At 37.3% G+C, this 24867-nt stretch overlaps 1 protein-coding gene across 4 annotated transcripts in view; it reads right to left on the minus strand.

Annotated features, from left to right (window-relative positions):
- Window positions 1–24867, minus strand: part of cntfr (ciliary neurotrophic factor receptor) — a 359444-nt gene that overhangs the window by 41414 nt on the left and 293163 nt on the right. For all 4 annotated transcript variants that reach the window (XM_072453602.1, XM_072453603.1, XM_072453605.1 and 1 more), the window contains 2 exons: window positions 10043–10160; window positions 7535–7701 (listed from right to left, as the gene is read on the minus strand). In XM_072453602.1, coding sequence (XP_072309703.1) covers window positions 7535–7701; window positions 10043–10160 — 285 coding nt within the window. The remainder of the gene's footprint in view (window positions 1–7534; window positions 7702–10042; window positions 10161–24867) is intronic.

Genomic DNA, 24867 nt, shown 5'->3' on the forward strand with positions numbered 1-24867 from the left:
ACTACTACATGTTTTACTACTACATGTTTTAATACTACTACTATTACATGTTTTACTACTACCCACTACATGTCTTACTACTACTACTATTACTACTACATGTTTTACTACTACCTACTACATGTTTTACTACTACTACTACTACTACATGTTTTACTACTACTACTACATGTTTTACTACTACTACTACATATTTTACTACTACTACTACTAGTAGAAAAAGCTTCAGTTGTAGTCATCTGGACTCTACTACTACTACATGTTTTACTACTACCTACTACATGTTTTACTACTACTACTACTACTACATGTTTTACTACTACCTACTACATGTTTTACTACTACCTACTACATGTTTTACTACTACTACTACATGTTTTACTACTACCTACTACTTGTTTTACTACTACTACTACTACTACATGTTTTACTACTACCTACTACATGTTTTACTACTACTACTACTACTACTACTACTACTACATGTTTTACTACTACCTACTACATGTTTTACTACTACTACTACTACTACTACATGTTTTACTACTACCTACTACATGTTTTACTACTACCTACTACATGTTTTACTACTACTAATACTACATGTTTTACTACTACCTACTACATGTTTTACTACTACTACCTACTATATGTTTTACAACTACTACTACTACTACTACTATTACATGTTTTACTACTACCTACTACATGTTTTACTACTACTACTACTACTACATGTTTTACTACTACTACTATATGTTTTACTACTACTACATACTACTACTACATGTTTTACTACTACTACTACTACATGTTTTACTACTACCTACTACATGTTTTACTACTACTACTACTACATGTTTTACTACTACTACTACATGTTTTACTACTACTACTACATGTTTTACTACTACCTACTACATGTTTTACTACTACCTACTACATGTTTTACTACTACCTACTACATGTTTTACTACTACTAATACTACATGTTTTACTACTACCTACTACATGTTTTACTACTACTACCTACTACATGTTTTACTACTACTACTACTACTACATGTTTTACTACTACATGTTTTACTACTACTACTACTACTACTACTACTACTACTAGTTTTACTACTACCCACTACATGTTTTACTACTACTACTATTACTACTACATGTTTTACTACTACCTACTACATGTTTTACTACTACTACTATTACATGTTTTACTACTACCTACTACATGTTTTACTACTACTACTACATGTTTTACTACTACTACTACATGTTTTACTACTACCTACTACATGTTTTACTACTACTACTACATGTTTTACTATCACTACTACGTGTTTTACTACTACCTACTACATGTTTTACTACTACCTACTACATGTTTTACTACTACTAATACTACATGTTTTACTACTACCTACTACATGTTTTACTACTACTACCTACTACATGTTTTACTACTACTACTACTACTACATGTTTTACTACTACATGTTTTACTACTACTACTACTACTACTACTACTAGTTTTACTACTACCCACTACATGTTTTACTACTACTACTATTACTACTACATGTTTTACTACTACCTACTACATGTTTTACTACTACTACTACTACTACATGTTTTACTACTACCTACTACATGTTTTACTACTACCTACTACATGTTTTACTACTACTAGTACTACTACATGTTTTACTACTACCTACTACTTGTTTTACTACTACTACTACTACTACATGTTTTACTACTACCTACTACATGTTTTACTACTACTACTACTACTACTACTACATGTTTTACTACTACCTACTACATGTTTTACTACTACTACTACTACTACATGTTTTACTACTACCTACTACATGTTTTACTACTACCTACTACATGTTTTACTACTACTAATACTACATGTTTTACTACTACCTACTACATGTTTTACTACTACTACCTACTATATGTTTTACTACTACTACTACTACTACTACTATTACATGTTTTACTACTACCTACTACATGTTTTACTACTACTACTACATGTTTTACTACTACTACTACTATATGTTTTACTACTACTACATACTACTACTACATGTTTTACTACTACTACTACTACATGTTTTACTACTACCTACTACATCTTTTACTACTACTACTACTACATGTTTTACTACTACTACTACATGTTTTACTACTACTACTACATGTTTTACTACTACCTACTACATGTTTTACTACTACCTACTACATGTTTTACTACTACCTACTACATGTTTTACTACTACTAATACTACATGTTTTACTACTACCTACTACATGTTTTACTACTACTACCTACTACATGTTTTACTACTACTACTACTACTACTACATGTTTTACTACTACATGTTTTACTACTACTACTACTACTACTACTACTAGTTTTACTACTACCCACTACATGTTTTACTACTACTACTATTACTACTACATGTTTTACTACTACCTACTACATGTTTTACTACTACTACTATTACATGTTTTACTACTACCTACTACATGTTTTACTACTACTACTACATGTTTTACTACTACCACTACATGTTTTACTACTACTACATACTACTACTACATGTTTTACTACTACTACTACTACTACATGTTTTACTACTACCTACTACATGTTTTACTACTACCTACTACATGTTTTACTACTACTAATACTACATGTTTTACTACTACCTACTACATGTTTTACTACTACTACCTACTATATGTTTTACTACTACTACTACTACTACTACTATTACATGTTTTACTACTACCTACTACATGTTTTACTACTACTACTATTACTACTACATGTTTTACTTCGTCACGTTATCCCGGCGGACATCCTAATTTTTCCCCTCCATCCCTTGTTGGGAAATGGGAGGTTTTGTCTATAGGAGTTTTTGTTTATAAGAGTTCTTCTATTGAGAGTGTTTTTTTAAACTTCTTATATTCTGTGATCTGTCCTTTTCCTCTGTATCTACTGCGTTGTATCAATGAAATTTCCCCATGTGTGGACAATAAAGGATTATCTTATCTTATCTTATCTTATCTTATGTTTTACTACTACTACTACATGTTTTACTACTACTACTACATGTTTTACTACTACTACTACATGTTTTACTACTACTACTACTACTACTACATGTTTTACTACTACCTACTACATGTTTTACTACTACTACTACTACTACTACTACATGTTTTACTACTACTACTACTACATGTTTTACTACTACTACTACTACATGTTTTACTACTACTACTACTACTACATGTTTAACTACTACCTACTACATGTTTTACTACTACTACTACTACTACTACATGTTTTACTACTACCTACTACATGTTTTACTACTACTACTACTACTACTACATGTTTTACTACTACCTACTACATGTTTTACTACTACTACTACTACTACTACTACATGTTTTACTACTACTACTACATGTTTTACTACTACCTACTACATGTTTTACTACTACTACTACTACTACTACATGTTTTACTACTACTACTACATGTTTTACTACTACTACTACTACATGTTTTACTACTACCTACTACATGTTTTACTACTACTACTACTACTACATGTTTTACTACTACCTACTACATGTTTTACTACTACTACTACTACTACTACATGTTTTACTACTACTACTACATGTTTTACTACGTTTTACTTTAATGAGTAATAATGAATGTTCTTGTGGCAGGAGTTTTCCAAAAATACAACACATTAAACACATATATACTATATGTGTTTAATGTGTATATATATGCTACTAAAAAATGCATGTTTATCCAGTGTTAAACCTTTTCACTTCTGTGTAATTGTATATTTCCCTTTGACGACATTGTTTCACAAAACTTTCCCAACTCGACAAGACCGAGCCACACATTTAACAGCACAAACACAATCTCATCACATCTCATCTCATTTGATCCATCGCTGCTCGATTGAACAAGGACAGTGGCGTATCGCACTCCCACTCGGAATTCACCAGCGCCCGAGAAGCATGAAATTGTTTTGTTTATTTACAATCTGCCTGGTTGTCCCCGAACGTGGCGCCGTGCCCAGAGTGACACGGGAGCGGCTTTTAACAGCCAGGGAGAGGAAGGAGACGGCGAGAAGGGAGGAAGATGACAATTGGGAAATGTGTTAGGCGCTTGTTAGGAGTTGTAGACTTTCTTTTGGGGACGACAACTGTCTCTGTGATAGATGATGTGGAAAAGCTTGACCCTGTATGGCTCCGTTCGCATTTATTATTGGCAAAAGCCGCACGATATTTTAATGTGTTTGTTTAATCTTGTTTGATGATAAAGTGAGTGAGATCCTCTACAATTTAGTTCATTTAGAGTGAATTTGATCCACTTTTTGCTTCTCCTTTGGTTAGTTAAGTCAATTACACACATTTTCGACATGGTTTAGCCGGTATTGACTTCGATTTAGATACATTTCATTAATATTTTCATGGGTGGTACCACGTCTATAGGTGTTGTAGTTTTGACCTGATCTCTGTACTGGGTCTATACACATACTGTACACATAAAACTGGCGGAAAGAAAGTTAATCTGCTTTTACAAACAGACTAGAGGTTTAGAAGCTCTGGGGAATAAATATATGTTCTACCCAAAAAAAAAAATAGAACTTTTGAGGAGTTTGAAAAACCTTTAGAAGCAGTCGCTGGAGAAAATAGAAATATCCAGATCAAAGAAGGAATAACATTTAGCGGCATTTTAACTCAACATTCAAAAACTACATATTTACATGTGAAACCAACAAAAAAAGCGGGATGGTGGGATGAAAATAGCATTAAAGGGGAATTACATAACTGTTAGAAGAGCGGACGGCACACCTGCTCTCTCTCCATCTTATTACTTTGCCGTGAAAGTTCCGCAGTTTGGCATTAAACGTATATATCTCTATTAGGACGTCAACATTTAACCGAGTAACGTGACAAGATGATCATGAAACTTCACTGTAATCGTATTTTTGACAATTCTTAACGTAATCTTGTGTTACTGGTAAGATCTAAGGCAAGGGTGTTTCCGAGGCGTTTTCGTAGCGATAAAATCAACCGTGCAGAAGGATAGGTTTAATGCAACACCGTGGAACTTTTTAACCAAAGCAATACGCCTTAAATTAAACGTCAAAACGCGATAAAACAGCCACAGACAGAAGCCGTTGGTATGTTTTACTATCGGCCGTAGTCGAGGGGTACTTCCTGATCCGCGGCGCTAATCCGGCTAGCGTTAGCCTTTCGGCGGAGCGTGTCGATGCCTGATTTGGATACACACAGCTCTCTGCTCTCTGGCTACAGCCAAAACACAACCGCGCCTTATCTGTCCGCGCGGTCTCTCCACTCCTGCTTTAAGATGAATGTCTTTCCCCTTCACCGCTCTCGAGTTATCATTTCTAAAAGAGCAGCGGGCGTCATTATCATGAGGCCGTCTGCACAACAAACTACTGTCGGCTTAAAGAAGTTCATAAAAGAGGACGTTTGAAGAGGCTGTTTGAGTTTAAAGAGGGCATTGATTTGCGAGTGTGCAGTGCCAGTGCCGTTATGCCAGCATTAAATATGTTTTTTATGATACATTCGGCTATAACTTGGGCGTCCGGTCGCCGGGTTTATCATCAAACGGACGACTCTGCACTTTTCCAGGAAGGCCAATGTCATTTATTTGGCTTTTGAGATTTCCATTTGTCTTTTATTGAAGTCTGCACAGACATGTTTTTAATAAAGAATCAAATGAGGCGCATTGTAAAGCGAATGCATTAACGTGATTAAAGGTTGACATTTGACTGGAAATTTGCACGTTGCTTGCAGAAAGCGGGAGCTGAAAGGATTTTAGTCCGAGTAGAATTTATTTTACTTTTTTGACACAGAAAGGACACTGAGAAAAATAAATCTGCACTTTAAAATGACCTGAAAAGATTTTAGATGAGTGACATTTGAACTTTTGTTGATATAAAATATAACATTTTCTTGACTGTTTTCAACAAACTCTGCTAATACCTGACCTGTTTTGAAGCTGTTAAAGATATGGAGACATGGAGTGGCATTAAAGTGTCTATAGAAACAAGCAGACGACACAAACAAGCCAAGTTACGGGTCTTGTTCATACAGTGTGCGTTCAGAAATGCTGCGTTCCTGAGTTTAAGATCTATTATAATAAGACGACTTTAGAGCGTGAAAATTAGCAATTCCTTATGGTTTTCAGAGATGAGGCAGAAGGTCTGTGCTCAGAGATTAAAAGTCGGCAAGTTTGAGCAAGTTTGTGTTTATTATTTATTTTTTTATGCTATTTTGTGCAATTTATGGGATTTTATGGGATTTTATTGATGTTGTGTTGACCTGCGCTGTACAAATAAAGCTGGGATTGGATTGTTTATTACGTATGCAGACACTTTAAGTAACTATTCCACGTCGGTTTGATAAATTAAACCCCTGATTTGTGGAGCGATTCGCACGCTCATTGTACGAATGGAAGTTTTTAGGGTATTTTTGAACAATAAAGTTATTGAATAAATACTATACATGGGTTTTAAGCTCTAAACAACTATTGCTAAGGTTGAAAACAGGAGTGGCCATTCTTCAATAATCTATGAGAATTACCAATGCGTTTAACTGACATATACATAAATCTATAATGGTAATTAAAACTAATTTAAAGCAAGGGTCACAAAACAAGTAATTGTTAATGTGTTGTAGATGCAGTAATAAATAATGCTCCAACATCATCCTCATCATTTTTGCTGCATAAATAGGGATCAGACCACGACAGGCTGTGTTTTCAGAAAGATGCAAATTAAAATACATCAATGACAATACAACTTTTAAACTGTCAGAGAACTCAGCGGTCCCCAATCAACTGTCTGGGGCCCGAAACCGGCACAGCGGGCCATCTGCTAACATGTTTTAGATTGGATTTTACTTCTATTTTCACAAACTACTCTTATGTGCCTATGTTTTACCCCGGAAAAGGTGCACTATGTAACTTTTCTGGCGGAGGTCGTGTGCACCAGATTGTCTCCATGAAGCTGTTATTGCTTTACCTGGACTTTAATGCCATTCTGTGGACATTTGAGGTAAAGTAATAACTCCATGGAGACAAGAAGGTGTTGGATCTTCTACCAGAAAGGTTTTATAGTCCACTTTTAAATATCTCTTAAATATATAGTTAAATTATCTTTGTTTTCTTTTTTTGTCTTCCCAATGGAACAACTTTCACTCCAAAGACACAGTGGTGCAACTATTACATTTACATTTTTTTCGAGCCATTTCGGTCACCATTTCACCTATTTTTAATGTTTTTGTCATATTTTGACAAATTTTGTCTGTTTTGTGTCTGAACAGAGCTCATAAAAAGGCAGTCTGGTGTCTTTGGGCTTTCCCTTGTTCCTAAAGATAAATTAAATTAAACTAAACGACCGCACCATCTCTAACCATTGTAACTCATGTCGTTCTCACCTATATTGGATTCCTCAAACGAGTAGGTGGTGGCGGCTTTGCCCAGAGCGTTGACCGCTGTGACGTTGACCAGGTACAGGTAGCTGGAGAAGACCTCTGGAAAGCGCACGTGACAGCGGTTCTTGTGGAAGGGGTCTTGCTGCACCTCCAGAGAGCGCTGGTTATGTCTGAAACCAGCAGAACAAAGATCAATGACGGAGCAACTGCACGAGGGATTACATTTATATTGCTGTTGAAATGGCCTGTTATTCAACTTTACTTTCTGTACATATTTTGTCACTATTGGGACATGAAAAAGTATGAATCGTTTGACCTAAACGACAATAATCAGACAAAAAAAAGGACTTCACATGTGGAATTAAAGAGTTGATGGACTAATGATTCCTTCTAAATTCCACCTAACACTGTTCTGTAAGAGTTTGTGAGTGAATTACCAAATATTGTCAACATATTGCAATTAAACGGATGCTGGTCACATAAGAGCAACTAATAGGAATCTTGATTTCTTGTGAGAAAGATTGTTCAGAGCCAGTTCATAGTGGACCAAAACCTGCCTCCGCTGACCTCTTCTTGTAGCAGTGACATTTATACTGCAAAGTACTTTCGTTCCTCTGCCTGTTCTATCTATTTAATGTCCGTTTGCTCATTCGGTCTCAGAAACACACAGACGTGGAGCGGAGATGAACGTCCAGTCCAATGACGCAGAGACAGAACCCTAAAACATCTGTTACAAGTGTTAATGTTTTCTCTTTCGGGCTCTAGTGTTTGTGTCACAATATCAGATTTGAGTTAGTTTTAGTTAAAGACAACAGGGAAATATTTAATCTTCTTTCATTCCCATTGTCCAAAACGTTAGTGTTAGGTTTGTGACCAACTTTCTGAATGACAAAATAAAGTTAGTGAGACAGAATCAGCCGAGAAACAGTAATATGTAAAAGTACTTTACATTGAAAAGACCTCATTTACTTCTAAAATGATCACTTCTCTTCTAAAATTTTAACTTTTCTTTGAAAATTGTCACTTGCTTGATTAACCTAATAATTTTGCAATCAAGGCTCACGTTTTTCATGTGATGTTTTGTGGCTAATGCTAATAACTCCTTTTGAAACCGCATTGCTCATCTAAAGGTGCTACAGACATAAAGTGGATCGATAATATTCTTGTTTTGGTCTTGACACTGTAAAAAATGTGCAGTCTCGAATAAGACTACAACATATAACGTGATTGAAGTAGTATTTATCTTGATTTGAGTTTATTTTTGACTTAAAATATGACTAGACCATGTCAGTTTTGTTGTTATTCAAGTAGCAGTAGTTAGAAAATACTTTGTATATATATTTTTTATTATTTTAAGTAGGAAAATATACCCAAAACAAGCTAAATACTACTTATTCCAAGCATATTTTTACGTATTATCTAATTTAAGATGGTAATTTTCCCAGCGTTGATTTAAGCTTTGAAAAGAAGCCTTCGATGTACCCTCTCTTTCAGGTAAACGCACAAAGAGTTGATATCCAGATGGAATGAATAAACAGCTGGTTATGTTCAAAGTGAATGGTGTTAGTGCGTCAGTATTGTAATAGGCTGAGTCCACCTGCTGCGTGCTGTGATCTAAACACGACGGGGACCGACAGGGACCGGCAGGGACGGCCAAAGGGTCGCCTTTCATGTTCATGCACGGAAAGGCGGAGTGGAGGGCAGCGTCAACTAGTTAGAGTTATGTTTGATTAAGCTCAGTTTGATCAGTAAGGTAGATAAATGAGCTGGAAGAGTAAATCTTTTGGTTAATTTCCATTCCGTACTCAGCTCGGACACTTCAACAACCTGAATGTGATGTGTGTGAGTAACTGGAGGCGGTTAGAGTCATAAAACCTCCATCCATTAATAAATATATTGTATTATTATAAAAAAAGAAAGAAAAAAAGATTACAAATAATTTACTTTACGTCTGATAATGGGCTGAATAATAATAAAAAATATCAGGTCAAAGATTTGTGATATAATATTTCTAATTTTCAATTATATTATTTATCCATGGGTTTCAGAGTGATGAAAAATAAGCTCTGTACCCAACGGCGCTCGGCTAGCTGAATGTTCTCGTTACTTTTTCATTCTCTATTAAATCTCTATGGAGTTTTTACCAATTTACCAACTAAAATAATACTACTAAATATTTGACAATCACACAGTCTTTACAAATGATAGGAATACTTCAACTTCTGTGTTTATAAAGGTTTGAAGAATAATACATATCAAAATATCGGCTGTAATCTACATTTAAAGACCATTGTGTAGTTTTCACTTTAATTCAAATGTGTTGTTTATTTAATATTTTTATCATCTCAAAACAAAACATTAGATTTTTTTTAATGGAAATAGGAAACTGAAACCCATGAACACCATCGTATACTATAATGCCATATAAATAATGCAGGGATACTGGCCCCTGCTTCAGTCGGAGAGGAAAAAACACATTTGATTTTATTGAGACAAATGCGTGGCACTTACTGCACGTCGACCTCGAAGGTGGTGGGGATGAAGGTGCGGTGCAGCAGGGTCCAGGTGCAGTAGAAGCCTTTGGGGTACGTGTTGGACCGACAGGTGATGCCCATCTCTCCGGGGGGCACTGCAACACAACAACATCTGATTTAAGTCTAAGAAATTCTATGAAAAAAATTACAACTAACCTAAGCTTCCTCAAGGATTATCTCTTGTTCTCCAGAGCTGTTGGAGCATCCACAGTCCACTTTTATCTAATAACATTTCAAAGCATAAAAAATAAATAAATAGAAGAATAATTTGTCTTGAAAAATAAGAAAATACTAAATGGCAACTAAAACTACAACTAAATCACAGCATAATCTAGTTTATGGAATAACCAATAGAACTATCCTTGACAATAAATCTGAAATAAATGAAATAAGATAAAATAGGATAAAATAAATAAAGATAAAAGTATTGTTTGTCTTCTAAACAACTTTTTTCTCCAAGTGAACTACCCTTGTTGGTCTCTTTGGGTTTTGTGCTTGGTCCTCCGTACAACCCTCACCAAAACACCACTGATTGGTTGATCCGGGGTCACTCCTTTGTCTCACGCTTTTCGCCAGCGTTTAATCCGTCGCCATGGGAACCAATTAGCCGGGCCTGTCAATAACATTAACGACGATGCACCGCGGACCACATCCAATCACACTCAATTAATCATGGCGTCTAATTGGGGCCATTCAAATCAATTGGCTCCTCATCTGAAGGCTTCAAAGTCTGGTAGTCTTCGACGTGAGCCGGTCGGACTAAATTTACCTCCCGGCATCAATCACGCAAACTTATTAAGAAGTTGAATGTTACTTCGGGAAAGGTTAAGCGACTGGCCGGAGCTGTACTTGTCCGTGGGTGACGGCAGCGTGAAAAGGGCAAAGCGGAACGGCTATTTTTGGAGAGCTTCTGTCGCGGCGTTGAAATGTTTACTCTTCCAGTTGTCAAGTGTTCAAAAGTTGGACCACTCGTCGAGCCGTGAAGGGGAAGAGTGTCTCGGTCATAGCTGCCCTGGGGTGGCCTGACCAAAGAGAGGCTGGCGATCTGTGCCCAACGACCCTCCAGCCACTGATCAAAACCATCACAGGCCACATTCGAAGGCAAGGTGGGTGAAGTGTTTTTCTCAAGGCCAGATGAGTTTAAGATAAGATATTCCTTTATTGTCCACACATGGGGAAATTCCATTGTTGCAACGCAGGTAGATACAGAGGAAAAGGACAGATAACTTATAGGAAGTTTAAAAAACACTCTTAATAGAAGAACTCTTATAAACAAAACTCTTATAAACAAAAACTCCAATAGTAATAGTAATGGTAACTCCGGTATAATGCCATACTGTGACACATTCCAGTCATGTCCAGGGAGACAAGCACCAGAAACCTTTTGTGTCATTACCACTAAACAATGTCAATATTTGTCTTACTTAAATGACACATATTATGCGCAGCTGACTTTTTTGAGCTTTTAACCGTGTAATAACATTATTCCCTCATCAAAAACGTACGTGGAGTTCCATTTTGCTTCATTCAATCGTGTTTCATTAATTCTGTTTACGATTTTTGTCTCCCTCCGAGCCTCAGAAAACACTCCAATTTCACAGAATCGTGACGTCAAAGTCTCTTGTGCCGTTTTCGAGCCCATAAATCATCGCCAGAGCATATCCGCCGTCACATCGCTCCGTGGTTATAGCGTTAGCATGTTGGAGCGAGCTTGCTTTTGTTTATTTCCCCATCTGGTGTGCCAACAACCATACCCTGATAAGTGCTTTTTTTTAACACATACATTATCTTAAGTGCAAAAACGGTGTCAGAGCAGAGGTTTTCAAAAGGCCAATAACAATACATAAAACTTGCATAATATGTGTCCCTTAGTCAGGAAATAGGGCGGACAACTTTCATTAAACAATTTCTGTTTACACACTGCCCACATAATTACATCCTCAGCGCGCCTCTACCTTTGATTCTCACTTTTGAAGCCTCGTACGCGGAGCACCTGCAGAGACGCCGCACAACAAAGAAGCCGCATAATCAACTCCATGGAGCGACGCGGTCTTTGTCGCTTGATGAAATACGTCCGCAGAGTCTTGTGCGCACTGATTGGGTCACTTTTAAATGGTGATAGGTCGCGGGTTTAATTACGGGCTGCATGCTCATAAATGCTGATGAGAAAAGTGTTAAAGGGAATGTGGCCATGTATGAATTTGCGTCGGAGGGACGATTAAGGGAAGACAATGCGCGCTCGTCTCGGAGGTGTTTTTGGGGTCGGCGAACCGTCTTGACGACAAGCGATGAAAAAAGATATTTGATTTTTAGAACTAGATGGATATTATAAGCTGCCGGTGCTAGAGGTTACAGCAGAAAAGCATAATGTGAGTATAATGTGGCTCAGTGAAGCTGTAAATGACGTTTTGCAGTGGTGGAAAGTTACAAAGTACAAAAGTAAAGACCGTATTTAAGTGACATTTTTAGTAAACTGTTCTTTACTTTTACAATTTACAGTGGATCATTTTTACAACGCTATGATATGTGTGAGATATATATTTTCCTACTCCCCTATGATATTTTTTTACTTGATTTACTTTTTTTACTTGATTTGATTTACTTATTTAATCAGATTTTCCATTTGAAAATTAAGCATGAGAAAAATAAAGAAATAAAAATGGTAACTGTTTCTAGATGCAAACTAACAATAAACATAAGGTATTTTTTTTACTTCTTTGGCTTCTTAAGTTTAAGTTCCGTTTAATTTCTATTGTTATTAAAAAAAAAAAAAAAAAGGAATTTATTTATGTTTTAATCAAAATTAACTTTTCTGGTGGTGCTATTACTTTGTTTGAAATATTCCGCGGTATGGCATTAAAACTATCAGCATGCTGACGCCACCAGGCCAAGTTACAAGTCAGATCTGCGGCGAGGCGTCACCGCTCACAGTAAATAAATAGACTTTTCAAAGGTTTTCTTAAGAGTATAAAGAAATGAACGATAGTATGTGTAATGCCATACTACAGAACATTCCAGGTAAAGCAATAACATTACAATAACACGTACGACGCATCCTCCCCCAGTAAAGTGAGTAAAGTGGCATCTTGTTTTCTCAAAATATTTATTCCATTACAGAACCTTCCGCGCAAACATTTCCAAATCTTCCAAAAGTGTCACCCAGAAATCTTTTCATCTCGCGTGGCTCTCGCCCGTTCATTTACATAGTTTGTTATGAAAACAGGACGAGGTGCGTGTGAGGCCAGCTCTTGGCAACAATTCAATTTTACAGCCATTAGCTTACATGATTAAAGCTGCAGTGCTCTGTAATGTCCTCATTTCTCCCCCTCCGCACCACTTTGATCTAAATAGATTGATAAAGCCTCGCCAACAGCTCATTCAAACTCACAAACTCTTTCCTCGACCTCGTAAGACTAACTTTTTCTTCTCCTTTTCGGAAACCTGTCAGCCACAAATTCCGCGTTTGGTAAAAAAGATAAAAAGAAAATCTAAAGGACAATGACATCCAGCGAGCCGGTTGCTAGGTGACCGATGCCGTGGTAATTTCCATTCGTTGCCATTGACCCTCGCTATGACAACAAAGATGAATGTGCTTTCTTCAACTTGTTGCATTCACGCCTTTTTGTTTTGTTTTGTGCTTTCCGGAAACAAACGGATCATTAATGTGTTCGAATGTCTCAAACGGCGCCAGGGGAGGAAAGAAAATGAACAAGTTGTCGGATATTCATAAATCAATAGTAGATTGTGTGTGTTGTAGAGCGTGAGGAAGGAAGTAAGTGAGTAAGGAAGGAAGTAAGTGAGTGAGTGACTAAGTGAGTGAGTGAGGGAGGGAATTAGGGAGGAAGTGAGTAACTAAGTGAGTGAGTGAATAAGTGAGTGAGTAAGGAAGTGAGTAAGTAAGTGAGTGAGTGAGTGAGTGAGTAAGGAAGTGAGTGAGTGAGTGAGTAAGGAAGTAAGTGAGTGAGTGAGTGAGTGACTAAGTGAGTGAGTAAGTGAGTGAGTGAGTGAGTGAGTAAGGAAGTGAGTAAGTAAGTGAGTGAGTGAGTGAGTGAGTAAGGAAGTGAGTGAGTGAGTGAGTAAGGAAGTAAGTGAGTGAGTGAGTGAGTGACTAAGTGAGTGAGTAAGTGAGTGAGTGAGTGAGTGAGTAAGGAAGTGAGTAAGTAAGTGAGTGAGTGAGTGAGTAAGGAAGTGAGTAAGTAAGTGAGTGAGTGAGTGAGTGAGTAAGGAAGTGAGTGAGTGAGTAAGGAAGTAAGTGAGTGAGTGAGTGAGTGAGTGACTAAGTGAGTGAGTAAGGAAGTGAGTAAGTGAGTGAGTGAGTGAGTGAGTAAGGAAGTGAGTAAGTGAGTGAGTGAGTAAGGAAGTGAGTAAGTGACTAAGTGAGTGAGTGAGAAACTGAGTGAGTAACAAAGTGAGTGAGTGAGAAACTGAGTGAGTAAGTAAGTTAGTAAGTAAGCAAGCAAGTGAGTGAATAAATGAGTGAGCAAGTAAGCGAGTGAGTGAGTACAACCAAACATAATAAGAATGTCAAATAAACTGACAAAAAAAGTTGTTCTAAAAGCGCACAATAACTTGGTGAAGGGTTCATCATCGATATTGATGGCGCTGTTCTGTTGCTACGATACAGACCATATCGCCGCCAATTTCATGGATAATAATGTCAATTCTGTATGATTATGAGCAAAAAGGGCCGGTTTGATGTTGAACATTTCATGCCTGTATTGAATTGACTTTACGCCCAGCAACCAATGTATTAATGATGCTTGTAATGTGTTAGAGCTGATCTATTTAAAGGCCCATAGACATTCATAAACTCCCCTAACTCTGATCACCTGGCTAATGTGGCTAGCCGATGCTACCTGGAGTTACGTCAAATTGAACGCTCCTTCAGATACAATTGAATCGCCATTATTCAACTAAAAGTATTTGTCTATGGGGTCCACCACCTGCTCGTCTTCCTGGAGATGTCATTGCTGTGTCTGCATGTTCCACAGTTTGGCATTAAACCTTTATACCTGTCAATCATTCATATTTGGACATTTTTATTGCAAAAAATATATACTTGGCCTGATTGTCTCTGCAATGATAGAGCTGTTTTTTTGTTAGTTTTTCTCTTAGCTAAGACTAGACAAGCAGGCGCAAACAATCCACCAGAAAGGTTATTTAGAGCAAATTTAAGCCAATGTCTTCCGATTTCATTATTCAATCCAATCCGTCTCATGTAAAAAATATCAGACGTAAAAAGTGATACTCTGACACGACAAAATCAATTCCTATTCATATTGGACTTTATACTGTGGTCAAAAGCCGTTAGTTGCACGATTTGTCCGACTGTGACCAGCTGCATACCAGATTTGAACCGAAAGACCAACTTTCCATCCGCCAATCAATCAGTCTATAAATATTTTTATCTTTCAACATTTTTGCTTTCGTCCTCGTCTTGTTCATTTTCCAGACCGAAGCGTTGGCCATGCTCTTAAAAAATACATTATTGGTCATGAAATCCAATGTTCCGTTAAGTACAATTCCGCGGAAAAAGCTTCCATTTGGCGACTGAGGTCATGCCATTCTTCTACATGAGTACTGTGCTTCTTTTCTTTTATTCATTTCATGTTATTGAAGGTTCTGTATTGTAATGAGGCCATGGAATAGTTCTGAAGACTCTTCTTTTGAAATATACATCCTATTATGGAGTTTGCAATTTATTTTCTCTGGTTTGAACATATGTACGCTGCATACTGTAAAGTCACGTCCCCTAAGACATCCTCCTTTGTCGACGTGCATAATTCACAGTTTCAAATGATAACAACGTATAAACAAATCGCAAGGAATTGCTAACTATTTTATCATGTGTTCAAGTCATCATACTGTATATACATGTGTACTGTATATACATGTGTACTGTATATACATGTGTACTGTATGTGTTCAAGTCATCATACTGTATATACATGTGTACTGTATATACATGTGTACTGTATATACATGTGTACTGTATGTGTTCAAGTCATCATACTGTATATACATGTGTACTGTATATACATGTGTACTGTATGTGTTCAAGTCATCATACTGTATATACATGTGTACTGTATATACATGTGTACTGTATATACATGTGTTCAAGTCATCATACTGTATATACATGTGTACTGTATATACATGTGTACTATATATATACATGTGTTCAAGTCATCATACTGTATATACATGTGTACTGTATATACATGTGTACTATATATACATGTGTTCAAGTCATCATACTGTATATACATGTGTTCAAGTCATCATACTGTATATACATGTGTACTGTATATACATGTGTACTGTATATACATGTGTACTGTATATACATGTGTTCCAAGTCATCATACTGTATATACATGTGTACTGTATATACATGTGTACTGTATGTGTTCAAGTCATCATACTGTATATACATGTGTACTGTATATACATGTGTACTGTATGTGTTCAAGTCATCATACTGTATATACATGTGTACTGTATATACATGTGTACTGTATATACATGTGTACTGTATATACATGTGTTCCAAGTCATCATACTGTATATACATGTGTACTGTATATACCTGTGTACTGTATGTGTTCAAGTCATCATACTGTATATACTGTATATACACCTGTTCAAGAGTTGCCTAACTTCAAGTCTTTCTTTATTCAGAAAGCTCAAGTCAAAGTCAAGTCAGAAAAACGCAAGCCAAGTCTTTTGAGTAATGTCATGACCTTTACAAGCCTCTAACCACAACTGGTCAAATATTCATACAATGTGCTAAACCATTCAAATTGCGATTTAATTTGATTCATGGTTGTTGCACATGAAGGAAACCGAAGCATCTGCCGCCATAAAGCGGTTAAAAGTAAACTGTATTATTCATAATAAAACTATCCATTCATTGAAGAGTTACGACCACATAGTAAGTTTTGTTTGTTGATCCGCCGTGACCTTTGTCTTAAAAATAAACACGTAAAAAAGTCTGAGGAAATATGGCGACTTAATAAGGATTTAGGCTTTAGACCGTTGCCCGCGGCGACATAAAACACGACTGCAAAGTGTAAAGCATTCAGACAATGATCCACGCTGTAAACAAGTCAACAAGGCAACAAGGCAAGAGCGCTTTATGTGGGGATAAAACTGCCGGCAAATAAAACCAGAAAAGTGCAAAAAGTTAGAAGTTATGGAATTTGTTTATGTAAAATCAATGTTTTAAAAGTATGTTCACTCTGCAACTCACTTTGTCTGCAGTTCCCCCCCCCCCCCGATATTTTTTTATTTTATTTCTGATTTCCCTCCTTTTTTCTTCCTTTTTTCAATTCATTTTTAAGAGTGCAATAGAAAAAAGGTTGGATTGAACAAGTTCGCTTTTGCTGCCTCATTTTGCAGTTTGAAACTATCTTGGGTTTTATTTGATTTTAGTTTTTGTATGCGGTGCCTTTAAATGTGCACTTTTCTGGTGTAGGATTCACCACCTGTTTTTCTCCATAGGTGTTATTGCTTTGCCTGGAATGTTACACAGTGACATTAAACTTAAAGTGCCTATGACAGGTTTGACGACTCATTGACTTAAAACATATTTTTAAAATGTCATCCCAGAATATCAATTTTTTTAGTTTGTAATTTCACTTCCTGTTTGTAAAGAGATGACGTCACACTAGAAAATTACCAAGCAAACACTGGGCAAAAACTCATCTAATATCACTTTTTTTTTATATGACAAATAAAAATATGTGAGAGCACGTTTTATTTAGATGAATTATGTTTAGAATGTCAAAAAAGTAGATCATTTTGTGTAAATATTGCATAAACTTGGTCTGGAATGAGTGTACCTAGTGTGATGTCACTTCCTGTAATTTGTTTTACTGATTTTTTGACTTTTCCCCACAAATACCTCCTTGATTGGTGTAAAACTATAATTTATATGTACAACAGGTATAAGTACACCAAACAAAGTTAAAATTAGAAAATCGTAAAAACTTACGTCATGCGCAGAACTACCTCACAAGCAGGCGGCGCTACCTGACAGTGTTAAAGTTCAGAGGTTTTATTAAAAAAACGTAAACATACACACTTTCCACGCTACGTTTGTTAAATGGTCCAAAAACATTGATTTGCACTTTGAGGTTTCCAGACATGAGGCCGAAGCTGAGACTATAAGAGCAACGAGAAGTTTATACGTTTGTGAAAGTTTGTAGAAGTTTGCGTTTTGTTCTTACCAACACGTTTAGTACGAATTCCACAAAAAGCTTTATAAATGAGGCCTCTGATTTGTCTTTTTTAACTTAACAATAAAAACAACTGTAACTGAATCATTGCACGACATAACCCTAACCCTTTAAATAGTCATTGCCTCAATTATTGTACTAAATATGGGTGTTTACCAAAAAATAAAGCGTTCTCTCCAAACTTAAGTGATTGATATTGCGTCCGACAACAGCAGCCATATGCGTACAATTTTTCAAAGTACTTGGACGTCGAATTCTTTGACGTTGATTCAAAAATTACCGACCTCGAACAGACCCACGTTGTGCGAAGCTCGCGACATCCACTCTACGCAAATAAACGTCTGGAAACTGGCCACGAGTAGTCGTCGAAAGCTGCGCGCGACCTTTGAACTTCTCAGGGTCAGACACAGGAAGTCAGCCATTACACCGGGACATGTAAATTGCCCTCGTCCTCGTTTTTTTTCTTTTCTTTTTTCTCGTGCGCTTCAGTCGCGCTCACTTAGCACGCACCTGGCATCACAAATCCTGCCCGGAGCCTCTGCAGTAAGTGCCCCGTCACAGGAAATCAAAGCAGATATTGAAACACTTTGGCGCAGGTAAACACAATCCGACTTCAAGCGCTTCTCACAAAACGGAGCCGACACCTCGCTGAAACTAACTATAATCTAAAACCACTGATGTTAAAGATGGTGAAGGTGGCCGAAAGGGATGTATAGGAACTTTGATGAGAGGGAAAATTCAGGGCTAAAGCGTCTTGAGCAACTTATTTAGTGGCGTGATTCTGTGCCCACACGGCAACTAAACCAGAGCAAGATTTTGTAATGCTGGAACTAACGATCATTCTGCGATTAGTCTAGCAATTATTCTTTCGATTGGTTGTTTTAGAATGGAAAAGTCATGTGATGAAAAGATTTTTACAAAATTCTACCCAGGTGCGCATTCATGGACAAAAGAGTGTTTTCATCGAATACAGTAAATTTACACTTTTTCAGTGTCATTTTCATGCAATTGTGGCTCAACTTGAGTCATAAAACAAGTTTTCTCAGCTGAAGTTATGATTATTCAACGATTATTCGATCTCTAAATTAGTTGACGATAATTTCAATGATTGATTAGTTGCAATTAATCGATTAACTAGTTATAGCCTCAAATGCTAACAATTAAAATAATTTGAGAAAGAGAGCAGGAGATTATTATGGACTTGAATTAAAGTCTTTGTTACTCGAGGTAACTTCCAAAAAGCAAATGTTTTCATGATATTGTTGGTGTTCTTTAACCCTAACACAAAACGTATCAAATGAATTCAAAATATTCCTAATCACTATTTAGAAAATGAAATTAGCTGAAAATGTTAAAGTTGGGGTACCTTTGTTTTAATTTGAACTACTATGTGTTTATTTGATTGAAACAGTGCATGTTCATTAAAAGTACTTAACATACATGCTGTAAACATGTCGAATTGTACATGAGTAGTTTGTGTTTTCCCTCAAAGTATTTTCTCCCTCGTAGACCCGGAAGCAGCGCTCTGATTGACTCTGCTTTGGCGGTTTGCCCCAGTTTTACTTCTCCATCTGAAAAAGCTGTTCTAAAGCCAGACACACTCCCAAAAAATGTGAATATTAAGGATTTGTGCCAAAACTAAATACAAACCTCCATGAAAACCAGATACTCCAGTGCTGAGGAAACAGTTTACTTTATTTCCAAATGATGACTGTAATCGTAGATTTTAGATTGAGGGGGTAGAAAACTGAACATCAGATTGCTGTCTAAAATAAGTGTTATAAGTAAAAACACATTTTATCCATTTGTGCTTGTAACTGTTGTGAAAGACTTGGAATGAAGTGACAACATCTTTGCAGGAGAGTGGAATCTTCCACCGCTCAACTTTCCTCTTCCCCCAGTTTTTCAGTTTAAGTCCTTTACAATTTCCAACAATTTCCACTCATTGCGTTTTATTACAGGGTATGACCAAAGCAGGTGGAGAGACAACTCAAATACCTGAAAGCTGAGGGGGTTTGGGAGCGCAGCTTTTTTGGAACCCTTCGCGGGGACAAGTAGCATAAATCCAGCCTTTTACGAGGCCCAGAATTCCTTTCTAACAACTTCACTGATACTCGATGTTGTGATTATTCATTCTGACAGCGCTTTGGAGTTTGCCAGGAACGTTGGGAAACAGCAAAGTGCCACTCAACTGTCATTTGTTCATAATAAAGACTTCATCAAACAGAAACTAGGTCCAAGGTTAAGCTAGAATACCTTATTTTATTGTTTAGCTGAGTTTGTCTGCCATTTGTAGTTGGAAAACCACATTGGAAAACCAAGACAACCAAATAAACAGATATAAAAACATTGTCCAAACATAAAACGTAAAGCGGTGTATACTGTTTAGTTCAGGGGTCCTTAATCTTTTGACCTTGAGTCCCGCTTCTTGTGTAAAATGGCCCAATCTCATATTAAATGTATTGTATTTTACTCCTTGTACGGACCTCAGGGAGCTGCTCGTGGCCCAGTGGTTTGGTTTGTTGCGTTCAGCTCTCGAAAAGCGAATCCCTCCTGTGGCAGCTCATGGTAATACACAAAGCTCCTCTGTGTTTTTAAAATCCACACGCCTTTACCAGACTCCTTCAGATCATTCCAGTGCTCAGATTATAGCCGTAACCGCTAAAGAAAATGTACTTTATTGACTAAAACGGCCTCAATTTCAAATGTAAAACTTCAGAAACATAAAATCTATTCTCAAAGGCCATATAAGAGTTCATGGGTCTGTCTCTGAGGTAAAGCAGCAGAGCAAACGCCGTCCAACTCCTCTGTTTACATGCTCACTTAAAATCTGATCACAATCTGATTTCCTGGAGTTATCAGATTATTGAAATGTCATGAAAACAGTTACTTCTGATATGAGTATCGGATTTCTTTTGAGTGTTCACATCTGTGCGGGTTTTGACACGACTAAAATGAAAGAGAAAATGTAAAAGGTTTAAAGAGTTATTTTGACATGGATTGTACTTTGTCTGGTTCTCAAACAATCTACAGATGATATGAGCCATGTCACCAGATTTCTCTTGGACATGTAAACACACAAAATCTGATCTAATTATTCTGTAGTTATCTGATTTCAGGCTATGCACACAACATTGATTGAAAGCTTGTGTCCAATATCCAAGAAATAAAATCACGTAATAACACACACAAGCTGACTGCACAACCTACATAAAGAGCTACACAAGGCTAAGTATTCATCTTTGGAAAAACTCAGAGATGATGGTGGATGAAGAACTAATACATTTATTGCAATACAGTGAACCCGCAATAGGCGAAATCCGTGAAGTAGAAACCTTTATTTTTTTACAGTTATTATACACTGAAAAACTCCATAAAACATTGAAAGCAAGGAACAAAACCTTTTTACAGGTCCAAGCATTTGTTTAACAAATAAAAGTACTGTATAAACGTTTGTTGTTGTTTTAAGTTGAACTTTTTCTGAGATAGTTAGCATCTTCCTCTGCCTTTAGGGCCCGACCGCAAGTGCCTTTTGTTAGTTTCTTAAGTTTCACATCTCTAAGTTTCACTTCTCATGCCTGACAGCTAGGGGGCGATACAGTTCTGTTTACCTGTTATACGTGTCTGGGTGGGACCGAGGTAGACGTTGTTGTGTTGCTAACGTGAACGTGGTGTTCGCTAAATAAATGAACCAAACCTAAAGTGGAGTTATCATTTGGACTAACACCTTTGTCGGTGCAGAATGTTTTGTCGACATTGTGTGTGTCAATAAAGGTGTAACGTTATTGACACACAGGTAGAGAAGACGCGGAGAGACTGTTTAGCCAATCAGAATGCAGAACACAATGCATGATGCAAATCTGTGAAGCAGCGAGACCGTGAAAAGTGAACCGAGTTACAGCGAGGGTTCACTGTACATAAAACAGCTACAGGTAGAATCCTCATCAAATTTATCAATGCAATAAGTATTTTTACAGCTCTCAAAATCAGTATCTTTCCAACTTGTAAACTACTGTGGTTTTTACATCAATCACACGATGCCTTTTATGCACAAAGTGATTTTCACATTTACACTGCTCGTTTTTGCACTCAATATATACGCACAATTTACACTTTAGTCAGTTTAATCAGATAAACATATACGTTTATTTCTATCTTATTTAGTTAACCCAGTTTTTTATTCATGCCTTCTTTTTTTATATTTTGCTGTTATATTTGTTGTTTCATGTTGCACCTTATCACGGAAGAAAGTTCCTACTTTGTGAATCCTGTTTTTAATTCACTGGCAATAAACCTTTTTTGATTATGCATTATACATTCTACTATCTTGATCTCAAAGGCTCACGGAAAGAAGTTATTTCTTTTTTAAATGCCAGGCCCCAAAGTGCAGCTGGCCGCATTGTCGTGAGTTTGATTCCTGACTCCAACTATTTGCTACATGTCCTCCCCTTTCTCTCATCCCCCATTTCACACTGTCCTCTCCTGTCTAATAAAGCCTACAGGCCAGAAAATCTTAAAAAATAAAAACAACATTTTGAACAGTTGGATTCCAAATTCCTATTCTAACATATTATTTCACTCCAATTGACATATTTAACAGTTTAAAGTTGTAAATAAGCCAATATCTTATTATGTGTGTATGTTAATATGACAACCCGAAGTTTAATGGCAAACGCAGGACACTTCCGTCTGTCAGACAAAGGAAACAATTTACTGCTATAGTCACATTATTTTAAAATAGGACCTACATCATTTCCCACTTTTAGCCATTCAATCATTATTTTTTCCCATTAAAACTCTTGACACCTTTATTTCTGTCACAGTTTTAACGAACAAAGTAAGAGAAGGCGACATTGAGACACTCGAAGAAAGTTGTAGATCAAGAGGAAAAATGTAGAGGGTGAAGCAATTGAGGTCAGTGAGAAGTCAAGCCATTAATGAAAGTAGAGATTGCTGTTCTGTCAGTGAAAATCCTGTCACTGTTACGGCGGAGCTGGAGGAGCCGGCTGTTTGGGGGTAGTTTTTCAAAGGACAATGTTTAAATTTAAGTGTGTTGAACCTGGAGATGTTTTCAAGATGTCGCACCGCACTAGAGAAAGACGTGTCTCATCCAACAAAGTGAGTAAAATGGTTGGTTGTTTTCATTCTCATCTGATAAAATAAATATTCAAATAGACCAATGACGTTAATTTGGTCTTCTGATAATCTATTAAAAAGGTAATTTTTTTCAGACCAGAGTGTATTTGTTTTTCACTCATGCTGTGAAAACTTATAAACGGAAGTTTTGTCAACATCTTCCCACTTGTAGAAGCTATAAGCAGGAACGAGGGGGCCTTTTTACTCTCCCACACCTGCGATGCAGTCATGAAGAAGTCAGACTATAGATGGCGCTGTCGTCCTGCCTCAAAGACGACACCAACACGTCACAGCGACATCACATGTGACGTCAAAACTGTCAGGTATATGAAAAACAAACATACTCTGGTCCGAAAAATAAAAAAACTCATTTTGAATATTAAAAGACCTGTTGCAATATCATTATTTTTTTACAGCTTTTATAACAAACTATGTGGATCAGAGACACTAATTCTAGTCCAGGTGTACAGGATTTAAAAGGGTTGGTCCCAAATACTCTCACTTAATGGAAGAGTATTGCCTTTGCACCCTTTTGAAACTCTGACTCTGTCTAGCACTTTACAATGACTCTTAAACCAAACTGCTTTCTATGAGAGTAATTCTAAATGCAACCAGTAAAAAACATTCACATGAAGAAAACATGTCTTGAACCCCTTTTACTTTTAGAAAACTTGAACTAATGTATCCTTTAACTCTTTAATATCTAGACCACAAGGGTGCAGCATTGGCCTGAGAAAAGGACGGCCAACACTTTACACAATAGACTATATCAATCATTATTGGCCATTGTCCAGCTCCCCCCTCCTCGGCCCCGCCTCCCTCTGTTCATGTCTGTAGCCTGGAGCGTTCCCTGGAGCGTTCTCTGGAGCGTTCCCTGGAGCGTTCCCTGGAGCGTTCCCTGGAGCGTTCCCTGGAGCGTTACCCGGAGCTTTCCCAGGAGCGTTCCCTGGAGCTGTCCCCAACGCTCGCCGTGGTGTAAAAGATGAGTGATGGGCCGCCGCCGACCAATCAGAGGTGTCAGGCTGCACCCGCTAAGTGCCAGTCATCACCGAGGAGCGCGGACAGGTACCAGGCACGGACCCCGCACTGCCTCGTAAATGTAGCTTTGATGAGGAGATGGTCGAGGAAAGAGGGGAGTAACAGAGAGAAGGAGTGGGAGAAGCAGAGGAAGGGTGAGAGGTGAGAGGAGGAGGAGAGAGAGACAGAGGGGAAGAGATGAGAGAGAGTGAGAGAGTGTGTGGACAGAGAAGAGATAAAGATGGGGGAGAAGAAGGAAAAAAAGGAGAGGAGAGGGGGAAAGAAAAAGAGAAAATGGACAGGAAGGAGATTAGTAAAGTTAGGAGGGAAAGAAGAGACAAAAGAGGGGAGAGAGACATGCTTAGTAGGAAAGAGGGAGGAGAAAAGAAAGAGATGAGAAGAGTTA

Source organism: Eucyclogobius newberryi, unplaced genomic scaffold, assembly GCF_026437365.1.
Source record: "Eucyclogobius newberryi isolate DKJ021-1_F unplaced genomic scaffold, fEucNew1.0.hap1 SCAF_2, whole genome shotgun sequence".
NCBI classification, from domain to species: domain Eukaryota; kingdom Metazoa; phylum Chordata; class Actinopteri; order Gobiiformes; family Gobiidae; genus Eucyclogobius; species Eucyclogobius newberryi.